At 46.3% G+C, this 14551-nt stretch overlaps 1 protein-coding gene across 3 annotated transcripts in view; it reads right to left on the bottom strand.

Moving 5' to 3' along the window:
• Positions 1-11144: 11144 nt before the first annotated feature.
• LOC119441672 (probable citrate synthase 2, mitochondrial) overlaps positions 11145-14551 on the bottom strand; it is a 58277-nt gene continuing 54870 nt past the window's right edge. For all 3 annotated transcript variants that reach the window (XM_037706265.2, XM_049661519.1, XM_049661518.1), the window contains exon 10: positions 11145-13619. In XM_037706265.2, the coding sequence (XP_037562193.1) occupies positions 13455-13619 (165 nt within the window). In that variant the 3' untranslated portion in view covers positions 11145-13454. The remainder of the gene's footprint in view (positions 13620-14551) is intronic.

The raw sequence follows: 14551 nt of genomic DNA on the forward strand, positions 1-14551 counted from the left end.
TCAATGACAGTGGTAAGGTCCCTGTCAGGATTTGGCAATGCCTGCCGTATGCACTCCAAGCCAATTTTATTATTCTGTAAATTTCTTTCTCATGATCAGGGTCCCCTGTTAGTAATTGAACTAGATAAACGTACTCCTTTACAGACTCTAGAGGCTGACTGGCGATAGTGGATTCTTGTTCCCTTGCAGGCTATTGAACATTATCTTTGTTTTCTGCATATTAATCTTCAACCCCACTCTTGCACTTTCTCGGTTAATGTCCTCAAACATTTGTTGTAATTCGTCCCCATTGTTGCTGAACAGGACAATGTCATCTGCAAATCGAATGCTCCTGAGATATTCGCCGCTGATCCTCACTCCTAAGCCTTACCAGTCTAAGAGCTTCACTTCACTACTTCTAAGCATGCAGTGAATAGCATTGGAGAGATTGTGTGTCCTTGCCTGACCCCTTTCTTGATAGGCAACTTTCTGCTTTTCTTGTGGAGAACCAATGTAGCTGTGGAATCTTTGTAGATGTTTCCCAAGATATTCACGCATGCCTCTTGGTATAACGTAAAACTATTCAAATGTGTTTTTATTGAGACAGCAAATATATGGACACTTCAGGCGCATTTCTGCCGTCGTCGTCACCGTGATGTTCCGTATAAAGTGCAGGGGCGATAACATCGTCGCCGCGCGCCGTATGCTGTATGTGCGAGTGCAAGCGTGATGAGGGTTAGCCGACGATGGCGGCTCAATCTCGCGCTCAAGGGAGGAAAGCAGGGATGAAGCGCGCCGTCTTCTGTCGCGCGCAATACACAGGCCGGGGGAGGGGCGCGCGAGTTCTACTCCGGCGGCCCTGTCTTCAAAGCGATCTGCGATGGGAACAGTGTGCGAGTGCTGATAGCTTCGTGCACGCTGTTTTCGCCGCCTAGTTCGCGTTGAAGCGAGAGGCAGCACGAAGGTCCATTCTCTCGCTGCTGAATGATGCGCACTTCCTCACTCTATAGCGTTTGACCGCAGGTTTCTGCAGTCATCGAGTGAGATATGTTCATGTTTGCTTGTGCGCGCGCGACAGCATGCTTGATGCTTGTTAATATATAATATAGTTAGCAAGCGAATGTTTGTAAGTCCATACGCCTGCCAGATAAAACTATTCTTACTTCGTATAGCTGTCTACTAATTTGCTACTGCAATCGATGCTTCGTTTTCGGGCGAAACTGCGATTTTTTATCCCAAATCCGTCATTACCCACGAAACACACAAGCAGCTATTTGATGTCTAAAAGATGTCTTGAACGGATAATTCAAAAGTCTAATAGCTGTCCTGGTCAAGACATTTTCTAGCCGTAGACGTCTACAGGTACTTCAGTAAGCCCTGCTAACGTTACGCTAAAAGTTGGCTAATAAAATCTTGACAAGAACAACTTCAAGAATTGTATTAGACGTTCCCAGAATTCTGTAATAATGACTTTGGAAACATTATGCAGGCTTTTATAAAATATCTTGACAAGAACAAGTTAAGAATTTTATTAGACGTTCCCAAAATGATGTCATAAATTATAACAGAATTCTGCGGACGTCTAACAAAATTCTTAATTAAGCTATAAAAGCATGCATATTGTTTCCGAAGTCATAACGTATAATGGCTTTTATAAAAGCATTTATAGATTGTCATTCTACAGTGACGTGGTAAGCAAAATTATTGGCCACTTCTTCCACATACCACGCATCCGTATGCTAGCTTCATAGTACACATGTTACTATATATAAATGAAAATTAAATTGAAGCATTACGTTATATTATTTATAATAACTTGAATAAAATTGTTTAACATATATCAAATGTGCAATACACATTTGCAGAAAAATATAACAACATGCAGAAAAAATTACCTGACCTTGTGAGAAAGCGGCTTTATTGTCTATTAAATTAAAGGACACGCAGAATTATTTTACAATTTTTTTAATGCAGTAGAAAAGGTGACCACAGAAAATAAGACGTAGCTGCAGTAACCACAGCAATCCAGGTCCCTTCTCTTTTGGATACCGCTGGCTGCCCACAGAAGTTCGCTCTGTAATACAACAGTGAAGAAAAAAGTGAGCAAGCCACGCTTGATTTACAATAAAGATGTGCGATTCGGTATTTCAAATAGCAACATATGTGCCGTTGTTTTACCTCGGTCACATTTACTTTATAAATTTAAGCAATACTTTCTCTCAAAATCTTATGCTGTACGATGACGTTCAGAATTATGTTGCAGATATGATATGAAAAAGCTACTGTAGAGTGCAATTAAACTGGCAAATGGTTTGATCCACACACGACTTGCAGTAGGTCATTAGCAATTAAATGGTTTGCAAACAAATCTCTTACAAGGGTATGCTACTTTTATTTAAGTAGTGGTGTTGGTGAGTTGTAGCAACAGGTGGGCTTAGCCTGACAATCAAGGCCGTGAACGGCTCCTTCCGAGTGTCTCTTACAATATCCCTGCGGTATTGTACCACATGTAAATAAAACCATTCTCTTCCTAAAGGGACCCTAAACACTTAACTAATCATAGAATGGCCTCACTGTATTAAAGGACGTCGTCTCACGAATCTCATGCCGCAAAAACTTTTCCAATCCTCCAACTATAAGTGAAGTTGCCACACCAATGCAAGACTGTTTTCCTGCCTGCTAGCGTGCTGGAAGCTACACAGAGGAGAAGCCAAGAAAGCAAAATCCCGGTATATACTACGCAATGCAGCACGCTGCTGCCATCTTAAAGGCCACACGCAGCTAGAATTTCTGTAATCATTCAACCAATTATGTGAAACTCTGGCTTTACCTCCCAGATCACAAAAGAACGTTCTGCTACATACCGTGCATGCAAATATATTCGAGTCTAAACTTCGCGCCAGCACGGGCCCGCCAAAAAAAATCACAGCATATCCACGGGGTGAATGATGATGAGTGGGCGAAGCTCCGGAGGGAATCATCGGATCTACCGCTTAAGGGGACGCTAGCACAAACGCGTTAGAAACGTGCACGTGCAGTACTCTCTAGTAAGGGGGAGCGGCCACAGCGTCTTACGCAGCCATTTACACATGCCGGAACGTGCACCGCGTTTGCCGACGCCATCACATGACTGCTGAGAGAGTATACCCCGTATTCATAAACGCTCCTCGACTTGAACTCCACTTGCCACCGCCTTGGGCAGCGCGTTCGAAACGCGTTGAAGGTAAGGCGGAGAGGCCACGGCGTCTTACACCAGCTTCTTACACGTGCCGTAACGCGCTAGCACAAACGCGTTAGAAACGCGCTAAAAACGCGGTCTTTCGTTAATGTTGGGTATTTATTGCCATCGTGGTGCGTGCGTCTATGTGCGCTTCGTGGCGTAGTGGTTAGCACCGCGCGTTTGGAAGCGAGGGGTCCCTGGTTCGATTCCGCGCTACGGACACAACTTTCGGAATTTTTTTTTCATAAAACGCCGGAAGCGTTCTCCGGAAGCCGGAAGTGGAACCGGAAGCGGAAGTCGGCTTCCGGTTATACTATACGTATACATATATATGTATATATGGGTATACATACATATACGGACACACAACGCCATCTATTGAGCAATTCATAAAACTAGACGTGGCTACCTACTACGACGGGGACGAACGGGTGCCGCTATAAGGAGCTTCGCCCCTAAAAGTGGCCTGCAAGTTGTAGCAGGTAAACGTATACGTAGCGTAAGGAACTGCACCATATCTGTAAGCGCTGGTCAAGGCTTGAACGTGAGCAAAAGACTTGGGAAGACAAGCATGGGCACTGGCGAGCGAACGCTTGCGAGCATGAGCCCGGCCATTTGAATCGCTCGCGGAAACTTCAGCGCGCCCCCCTGGTGCGGTCCAAGACACGTGGTCCAAAAGCAGATAACAGTTCGCTCAAACGGAGCGCACGTTTGCGACTGCGCGCGGCCAGATCTGTTGGTGACGATAGCTGGTATCGCTATTCCGGCTTCTTCACCGCTTGTTCACGCAAAGAGAAAGGAATTCAGGCACGGCTCTGATAAGGACGCCGAACTTTTCTTTTTCTTTTTTCTAAACTTTGACTGTCGTGACAGACTCATCGATTGAAAAAATCGGAAAGGATTCAATTAACCCCACAGGCTTTTTCTGCTTGTTCACCCAAAGGGGCAAAGCAGCGAAAGGCTATATGATGCGACGTTAACGGACTGCATATGGCTTGTTAAAGTCGCACGGAATGTAACGCTGCGCGTCGGGCACGCGCATTTTAAATCTTTTTCACTTTCGCGCGCACACCCAAGCATGTCGCACATTTTCCGACAAAAAAACATCTAAAAAAGTTCTTGAGTTATACGCTCTCAAGGCGTTCACCAAAGTATACTCCGGTGACGCCAGAGGTGGGCTGTTACCACAGCTGAAACACAATAGCATATTTGATTAACCGTACTTCCTGCTACATAATGTTTCCAAGAACATCTGTTTAACATCTTCGCGTAGACCAAGACGTCTATAGCCGTTTGTAGCCGTTCCGAGAAGTTTTCAAGACGTTTTGTGTTTCGTGGGTATAGCCCTTCGTGATAGATCAAAATGGCTCAGGCCTCTCCCCTATGGGCATCAGACGTACGAAAGAGAAGCCAAACGGCGCGTTGCGCGCAACTCGCACGAAACGGTTGCAGCGCGCCAACGTTGACTTCGGCTGCGGTCGGACGATTTGTGGCAACTCCGTGCAGTTGCACAATGTAGCTCAAATGCAGTTCTAATCCAGCTCAAATCCTGCTTAAATCGAGCGCTTAATGTAGCTCCAATCCTGCTCAAATACTGCGCTTGTGTAGTTCAAATCCAGCGCCAATTCAGCTCCACTAACGTGAAACCTGGGGAAGTGAGTCACAGATGCGCCGATGCAGGAGTAGCGCTAGAGGAAGAAGGAATCGAGCGCTTGCGGGGTGGTGGCGCCCTCTCTTGCGCTGCGCTAGTACCAGTCTGGCGTTTCGGAACCGAGTTTAACGAGTTTCTGTTAATTATGTGCTTAATTCTTGATTATTCCTGCCTTTTAAATTCTTCTGAATTATGTTAGTTTATTTTGAACCAGTTTTGATCAATTATGCACTTGTTTTCACCCTGTTTTGAGTACTTGTTTGTGAGCGTGATCACGACGGACGCTGCCGACAGCCCGGGCCCCTCAAGTGCTTCGCACTTAAAACAGATTGAAATAGTTTTACGTTCTACCGGCCATGGGGACACAGACGCCCGCTCGCTGACTCCCTGCAAGGCGCACCTCCAGGGTCCTTCAATACTGCTGATATCTAGTTCGCTCGCAGTGCCTTCAGCCTACTTTTCGTTGTTTTGCGCCTCAGCTAGGGAGCGCCGCGCCGCTCAGTCGTATTCTATCTACCACACTCTAAATACACCCGCCCTGGCCATTCCGGCAGTAGCGACAACAGCCGGGAGTGGTCGCACGAGCGCCGGCCACTTGCCAGAAGCGCCAAAACACCCAGAGTTAAAACGCGAAAATTATGAGACACTGCAGCAGGCGCCGTTGCGCGCTGTGCGTAATGTGACCGGACTGCACTCTTTTAGTGGCACGAGCATCGAGTAACACTTATTTCTTGCGCAGCACTTCCGGTTCACCTCCTGGGACGACCGGGGACGAAATTCAAAATAAATTAGAAAAACAATGAAAAACAATAGTACAGTACAAAATTCATGGGTTTCATTGTAGATATGATATCATAGCACAAGTTTAGTTACAAGTTGAGTTACTGACGTGTCTGGAATAATTAAAATTAATTAGAAATCACTGATTACCGGGGATGAAATTCAAAATAAATCAGAAAAATATAGCAATAGAATAGTACATTACAAAACTTCATGGGTTTAATTAGCTGCCTTTTATTATTGGGGGTGAGCTCCCCCACTGGAGAAGCTGGCGCCGCCGTCGGCGTTACGTGGTATGAGGGATCACGTGTACACAGCGGCCGCGTCGGCTGCTTCGGAAGCGCCGAAGCGAGCTGAAAATGAAAGTTCCACCTGGGGACGTATTGTGAAACGTTCCACATCGGCGATAGTTCGCCTTTCGCCTTCAGGCGCGCACTGATTGGCCGGTTGAGCAAAATTGAATGACGTCGGGCTCAACGAGCCAATCAGCTCATCCAATTTTGCTGAAATAACCAATCAACCCATACTACTTACTTCGATGGCTTACTTACCACACACGATGGACATATTTAACCGGCTGATTATTGCAAAACAGTTGCCTGGCAAGACTGAACATCTGCCTAGGAGAGCGAATGTGAAGTCACTCCCTCCTCTATCGATTCTCCTCTCCCGGCGCGCACCTGCTCGCTCGCACAGCTGCGCGCGCGCGCTCGTTACATGCTCTGACGTCAGCACCGAAGAGGGCGCGTAAGGTGCGCTTCGTGCGCCGCTCGCTAGGGGGCTAGAATAGGAAAGGCATCGCGACAAAATACCGGCCCTGTATGCTTGATTGAAAAGAAAGTTATGCCATTTGCCTTCAATTGTTATCCTGGCGTTTTGTGTTTACGCCACGGAATTTTTCGACCAACGTACGAGAGGTATATACAGCTTCGCTGTTAAAAAAAAAAAAAAAAATTATGTTGGGTGAAAAGGCCCTCAGTCCAGAGCCTCGCTTGCGGCATTCCTCAGTGCAGCTTATCTAGATAAACGCAGCAAGGTACCGATAGTCGTCGGCGCTGGTGGCTTCTTTCAGCCACCCGGCAAGGGGTGGAAAGATTTGTAGGGGCAGGCAGGGGAGGTGGAGGTGTGGTCGACGAAGAAGCCGCCGGGCCAAGCACAGCTAGCCTACCCACAAGAAGCAGAAGACCTACAGACGATGGTTCTCTCTGTCGTTTTTTCAAAACATACACATACAAAGTTAACCTGAATAACACCAATGCTGAGGTGCAAGTGCCACTAAAAGAGATACGAAAGTCATAGATTAGGGTCGCCTACCGTTTTTTTAGAACGAATCCGCTCGCTCTTCGCGGCCACTGCCGGAGCGCGCATGCCGAGACCGTTCTGGCGCAGCGTGGCGCAATTTCGGTCAATTTTCTATTTGGCGCAGGAATTTGCGTTTGTATAAAAATGGCCTCAATAGCCTGGCAAGGGAACAAGAATTCAGGATCGCCAGTCAGCCTCTAGAGTCTGTAAAGGAATATGTTTATCTAGGTCAATTACTCACAGTGGATCCTGATCATGAGAAAGAAATTTACAGAAGAATAAAATTGGGTTGGAGTGCATACGGCAGGCATTGCCAAATCCTGACTGGGAGCTTACCACTGTCGTTGAAAAGAAAAGTACAATCATTGCATTCTACCGGTGCTAACGTACGGGGCAGAAACTTGGAGGTTAACAAAGAAGCTCGAGAACAAGTTAAGGACCGCATAAAGAGCAATGGAACGAAAAATCTTAGGAGTAACGTTAAGAGACAGGAAGAGAGCGGGGTGGATCAGAGAACAAACGGGGGTAGACGATATTCTAGTTGACATTAAGCGGAAGAAATGGAGCTGGGCAGGCCATGTAATGCGTAGGATGGATAACCGGTGGACCATTAGGGTTACAGAATGGATACCAAGAGAAGGGAAGCGCAGTCGAGGACGGCAGAAAGTCAGGTGGGATGATGAGGTTAGGAAATTCGCAGGCGCAAGTTGGAATACGCTAGCGCAAGCCAGGGGTAATTGGAGATCGCAGGGAGAGGCCTTCGTCCTGCAGTGGACATAAATATAGGCTGATGATGATGATGATGATGATAAAAATGGCGCAATTGGCGGAGGAGTCCCACCGCTGGAATAGGAGTGGCGGTGATAGCTGTAAATGCGTCGTTCGACGACCCCGGAGATTTGCTGGTACCGAAATGAGAAACTGAGTGCGCGCTGGCGTTTTCACGTGAGACGGGCGGCTATATACTGCTCTCGATCGTGCGGGCCTCGCGCCTTTTCTTGTTCACATATATGGGATCTAGCGGTCGGAAAACGTACAAGATCGCAGCAGGGAACGGCGGCGCGTTTCGGTTACTGCGCTTCCGACGGCACCACGCGCTGTGTAACAAATAGGCGAGGATGCTTATCGCAATAGGACTGGCGGTGATAGCTGTGAATGCGGCGAGCGACGACCTCGGAGATTTGCTGGTACCGAAATGAGAAATTGAGTGCGCACCGGCGTTTTCACGCGAGACGGGCGGGCGAGTATATTGCGGTGAAGCTGCCGACGGCGCGGGCACCAATAAACTGTTCTCGATCGCGCGCACCTTGCGCATTTTTTTGTTTACATGGGATCTAGCGGCAGGAAAAAAAACGTATAAGATCGCAGTTTGGCGACGTAGTGAATGTTGGTGCCAAAAAAATCGTGTTTTCCGGGAACGTATGAACCGGTAAAAAATGAGCGTAACTATATCGGGCCATTTTTTGTGTTCTCGATTGCGAACGTTGGCGTCGGGAAAACGGGAACGTATCAACGAGGTTCTACTGTAATCTCCATAACTGTTCGCTACACAACAGTTGCGTTATTAGTACAACCGTTCCTTACGAATCGTGAATGCTTTGCATTACGTAGTGTCAACTACAGTTGAGGCTGCCAAATGCCTTTGGGCCCATATCACTTCCCGAGCTGATTTAATTAACCACTTTACTAAAGCTTTGCTTCACGTAGATGATAACATGCGTGCTGGATATATGCATATATTTTTTTTAGTTAGGAAGCCTGCCTTCGCGCCCATCACTTCCTCAGCTGATTGATAAAGCTATGTCGATCAAGCCATATGGTGTACAATAGATTTATTCTTCCTTCTTTAGTGCCAATGGTTTCTGTTACTTTGAGGGAGTCGTTCTGCTTTGGTTTTTTGTAGGGAAGTAGGTTGCACATTGAGCTCCCCAACTCCAGGGTGCATGTACATATGTGCACAGTTTAGAAAAAAATGTCACAGTTTCGCCCTAAGGGCGAAGCAATGAATGCGATAGCAACACAGCAATGTCATACGAAGTAAGGTGAGCGGCTTTGGTAGCAATATGAATTGTAGTAAACATGAGCTGATTAAGTAAGCAGGTGTGCTGCGGCGTAAGTAGACCGACATGAAGAGAGACTCGATGACCACGAGAAGGCGCGTGTGAAACGGTGGTGTTGATGAGAAGCGCTTCCCGTGGGCAGCGCGTGCGAAGGGACACACCTGTAGCGCTGCACTGCCGATCCGGGCAGCATTGCATGTGTAGCGTGCGTTGGAAAATGTGGCCCGACTATTACTAACTGAATGAACAAGCGTGGTGTGGGCGCGCACAAACAAACATGAATAGATCACACTGAATGACTGCAGACAACGACTGTCAAAACGCTGGCAGCAAGCGCATACGCCGCAGCGGGCGAAGGTACGTGCGGTGTATCGCTTCAACGGAAACTGAGCGGCGAATGCACGGCGCATAAAGGTGCCGTGTGGAGATAAGAGACGGTGCGGGCGAGCGACGAGCGCGGTTGTTGGCAGAATAGAAGTGCGCCCCCCCCCCCCCCCCCCCCCCGCTCCCTCCGGCGCTGGCTTCCCGCTTCCTTGCTTGCGCGTGGGAGATTGAGTGCGGTCGCTCTCCGTGATAGCGCGCGTCCCCGCACGCTTCCGCTCAGGCATACGAAGCGCGGCGAAGATTTTATCTATAGGGAACCTCACGGCGACGGCAGAAATCCGGTTGAAGTGTCCATATAACTGCTATCGCAATAAAAAAGTTCTCACGTTAACACAGTTCTTCCTGTTCCCCTCACACACACAGGCAAGCATATAATTATTTTCACGGGGTGTCCCAGGCAGCTGCGTTGAGCAGTTGCCACGGGGGCACTTTTATAGCACTTCTCCTCTGTGCTGCCGACATTCGACAGTGTGGTCTGTAATTTGTCTCACAGTGGCCAAATTTACAGAACATATAAAGTTAAATGTCGATATAACGAAGTCAGTAATATCGGCACTTCACTTCGTTTTATCGAAATTTTACTACACTCATGTTCAACCACCCATTCAAAGATGTACAGTCGCAGACTGATTTTTGTTACATGAAAGGTGTCGTAAAAAATGTCCGATAATCTGGCAGTTTGGATTAATAAATTTGAATGCAAAAAAAAATGCTTCTGTGAATATGAGTCGGCCATCATAGTCGCAGCTTTGATGCTGTGTCAACAAAGATCTCTTTATAGAGGCCGTGCAGCACTTGGATAGCCGAAAAAAAAAAAAAAAAAAACGCAGCAGGTTCAATGCACTGTGGTGTTCGGTGCACGAAGCTTTCGAAACGAATAGAGACATAGGAAAGATGACACATCAGTGCAGACTCTCGACTGGAAATGTATTGCGAATAAATCACATGCAAAAGAAACTCATATGTGTGCAATCCAACATAACTAAAGCAACCTCCCCCCCGCTTCCCATACACAAAAGAATATAACACCATAAAGACCCACCAGAGACAAGATGGTAGGATTCGATCATTACACTCACTTAAGCCTCATTTTTGCACTTGCTGCCCATTGGTTTTACCTGGTAGGCAGGCTATTTAGTCTTTGTTCCTGAAATCGTGTGCACATATTCAAATACTGGTGCACAACCACACGTTAAAAGTTTTTTGGGGGGGTTGCCACCTTTTGTTTGTTCACGCATGCGCAAGTTCAATTTATTTGCAATTCACTAGGAATAAACTTCTAGTTGACAATTTTGGTCACAAGATTTTCAAGAAAACTGTTGTGAATAAGTCAAAGATGTTCTTTTATTTTTGAGCTTATTTGCAATTAGCTGTCCATAAGAAACAATATACACTGTTTTACAGACCACTCTAGTGCCTGGCATGAAACCCAAATCTTGCACAAGAGACCATACTTTTCCCACATTAAGGGTACATAAAAATAGCCAGATAAGATACTGAAAAACTAGAAAGATGTTCAAAAATACTAGATTGAACTCTGTAATGTGCTTACAGTTCATTCAGTTAGCTTCATTAACAAAAGTGGATCCCTGAGCCACACCTCCCTTTAAGTTAATCTGTGTTTTATGAATTGAGGCTTTGGACACCCTGGAAAAGTGATCCACCACATTTTGCTTTATTTTATATTTGCCCTTTCAAACTCGGGATGAAACACACCTTCCTGTTTAGCTGCAGTTATTAAATAACGAACACCAACACAAACCCAGGGTCTCATCTGTATCATTTATTACCAGATATCACACTGAATGGAATAAACATTGCGTCTCTTTCCTTTTACACAGCATTCTTCTAATTACAGCTTCCTATGCCCTCACGGAAGAGGGGCTACTGAAGTTAAGACTTTCATTGCTTGGTAGTATTGCTGGCTCGTTTTCCAAGCTGGGCTAGTATAACTATGCATACAGATACACAACCGAAAAAAAAAAAGGAATTACAATTATCCCACATCTCCAAAGAGCAAGTGTTGCAAGAGAGGAAAGAAAACTAGAGGCGCTTTCAAATAAATAAAAACACTCACAACTGTCTCTAACATCATTTTTTTTTCACTCAGCTGTAAAATACACTTCCTCTAAACGTAAGTCTCAGCAGCCAGGCGCGACAGTTGATGGGAAGGGTTATATTATAACGGCTGCCAGTTTCGGATGAGATGTGCAGTGCGTGCTTCCCCAGCACAAAAAGACTCGACACTGGTGGCCTCTAGACGAGGGGGGGCACATTACACGCATCACTGGGACCCAAAAAAACACCTCTGGCAGTGTCACGAAAGGCTGCTCCACTGGAAGACCCAACATCCTGCTGGTGTACCTTTTCTAAGTTGATTTTGCCAGGCACGACGCAAGTGTAAAGCTGGACGTTGGGTCTTCAGGAACAGATCAATGCGAGTAGGGAGAAGGAAACAACGTGCCACCTTTCTGCCCGACAAGAGAGACTCCAGGGCTGGTTATAGTTGCAAGTGATACGTATTTGTGAAAAGCACAGAAAGAAACCTGCTGCCCTTGAGCAATGAGAACAGAGCCAAGCATCACTGCTAGCACGACGACATCAAGAAAGACAGACGAACAGCTCGCAGAAGTCTGCTCCGTCTGTGCCTTCAAGCAGATGACAACACGCGACAGATGACGTGCGCGCGATGATGGCGTGCCACCAGTTTAAACTGACAATTTGTGTCAGGTTTGAAATGGAGGCCCAGCAAAGGAAAGCAAGACACATAATAAAAGAAACGCTGATTTAAACAAAGCATGGTGAACAATCGACGCCACTTCAACGTGCAATCTGCTACATGCACACACACTCGCAATGAAGTTGTGATGTCTGAGATAGTGCAGTGAGAAGGGGAGGGAAAGAAAGAAGAGACATGGTTCAGAGCTCTCTAGAGAGTGGCCAGAGATGTCAACACCAAAACATGCTTTGCATGTCACATGTCGACTACCCATGTGTATGTCTCACCATCAACTGCCAGAAGGTTCGGTTTGAACCACAGTTAGTAAGGAGGCACGTGTAGGGTTTATATGTATTATCACTCGTGCAGAAATGCAAAACCACAGAAAAAAAAATCAGTATCCAAGTTTTCCACCAATACTACTGTACATGCCATTTCAAAGGCCACACTATTCACTGCTCGCACCATGTTGGCAGCTGTCGCTTTTTGCACAAGAAAAAAATTGCTCATCGTTTTGACTCCGGACTTCACGCCCAAAGGCTGTTCCCTCTGTTTAAAAAAAAACTGACTCTGCTGGAGCGCTTAGACGACCTTTTTTGTCCAAGCACTGTAATAAGGGCAATAAAATGAACAACGATGCTAATTATGCGAAGAAAAAAAAATAAGTATACACAATTCCCCCATGGGCAATGGCCACAACAAGCTACAACTCGAACAACGAGCACACAGTGAACTATGTGCAATGTCAACAGGCACCGCTGTGATGATGCAAGTGCAACAGTTTTTTAACTTATGAACACCCAACATAGGCACCCGCACAAGCACAATTTCCTAAAGGATTTCAACACTCATTCAGGGTCGCGGAGAACCCGCAGCACTCTTCGCAAAACACTGCATGTGTGTAAGAGGATGCTTGCCCTCGGACTGGAATTCCCTAAATGCACCAAAATTTCTTCCACTCCGAAAATGGGTTTCACTCTGGGCTGTTCAGCAAGGACGCAAAGGTTCAACAAAGTTGTCACTTGCAGTTGTGTCAAAGCCTGCAACGAGTTGCGAGGTGGTGGTTATGTGCTCGCACAGGTTTGCATCTTCAACAAAATCATGACCGATAACCAAAACAAAACAGTAGAGGCAAGGTGAAATAGTACTGGAGAGAAAGAAAAGGAAACAAGCCACTACAAGGTAGCGAAGGAAACATTCAGAGAAAAGTTGCGGAAAGGGTGCATGAAACAATAATGAACAAGCACTTTCTCAGTAGCGTGGTGGTTCACTGTGATGGGATGGCGATGCTGGAGGAGGAGGGTGGAGACAGGGGAACAAAAAGGTGGAGGGCAGTTTCCTCGTTGCCGGGCTTCGGGTTCACTTGTATCCGACCAGCTTCATGAGACCCTCGGAGGTGAGCGACTTTGGCCGCTCGATGGGCAGGCCCAGGGCACGGTCCCAGATGAGTGACGAGAGGACGCCCAGAGCACGCGACACGCCGAACAGAACAGTGTAGTATGACATCTCCTTCATGCCGTAGTACTGTAAAAGGTGTAGAAAGAGAAAGGCCCGGACTACAGTGAAACTCTAGTTCCTCTGACTCAATTCCTGCGAAACACATAGCTGCTTCACACATTCACAAGACATCCAAGTGACCTTGGCATTAAAGACCTCCACAGTACTACTGATGAACTTTGAAAAAACTACGTGCCCCCTGAGGAACTCTAAAAAACTGCAGCAATATGTTGACACACTACTAAAATTGTAGAATTTTCTGAATTTTTTTGAGTAGCTGCACTATTGCGTGCCCACGCGGAATGCATTCATGAGACAATGCGGTGAACGGAACCTTTTAATGAACAGGAATGATAATGTTTTTACTCATGCTCGAACCCAATTTTACATGCTTATTAGACATTGTTTTGGGTACGTTAAGACAAACATAGATAAAGTATATCCAGTTGCCGACCGATAACTCGGACTCGATGCAGACCGCCGAAAAGTCTGAAATACCGGATTCGTCAGAAAATAAGTTACTTGAATTCACTAGTGGCTGAAAAATGTGTGCCATGTTCTCAAATCGTCACTTTTGGGGATACCTTCAATTCAGCCTGACTAGCGCAACACACACTGGCATCTACAAGCGACAGCATTCTTGGCACCTAAGCCCGCTATCTTATCACAGCGCTGGAAACGCTGCCGCTTGTCCTACAGTTTGTCCTAAGCTTGCCTTGCAGTTTGAATGCAGTCGGCCACTACCTGATCAACTAGGCTTCAATAGCTTCACTTTCGAGGAGGCTCTGGCGAAATGGCCGACAACCAAGCCGGCGACATATAAAAAAAAATACAGCCAACTGCCGTTAATTTGACCCCAACGGGACCGATGAAATTGATCGAATTATCTGGCGGGTCAAATTAAACAGAAGGCATAAAAACCTCAAAACACGCCGCTGATTCATTTGGCAGTATTTGCA

The sequence above is a fragment of the Dermacentor silvarum genome, chromosome 2, assembly GCF_013339745.2.
Source record: "Dermacentor silvarum isolate Dsil-2018 chromosome 2, BIME_Dsil_1.4, whole genome shotgun sequence".
NCBI classification, from domain to species: domain Eukaryota; kingdom Metazoa; phylum Arthropoda; class Arachnida; order Ixodida; family Ixodidae; genus Dermacentor; species Dermacentor silvarum.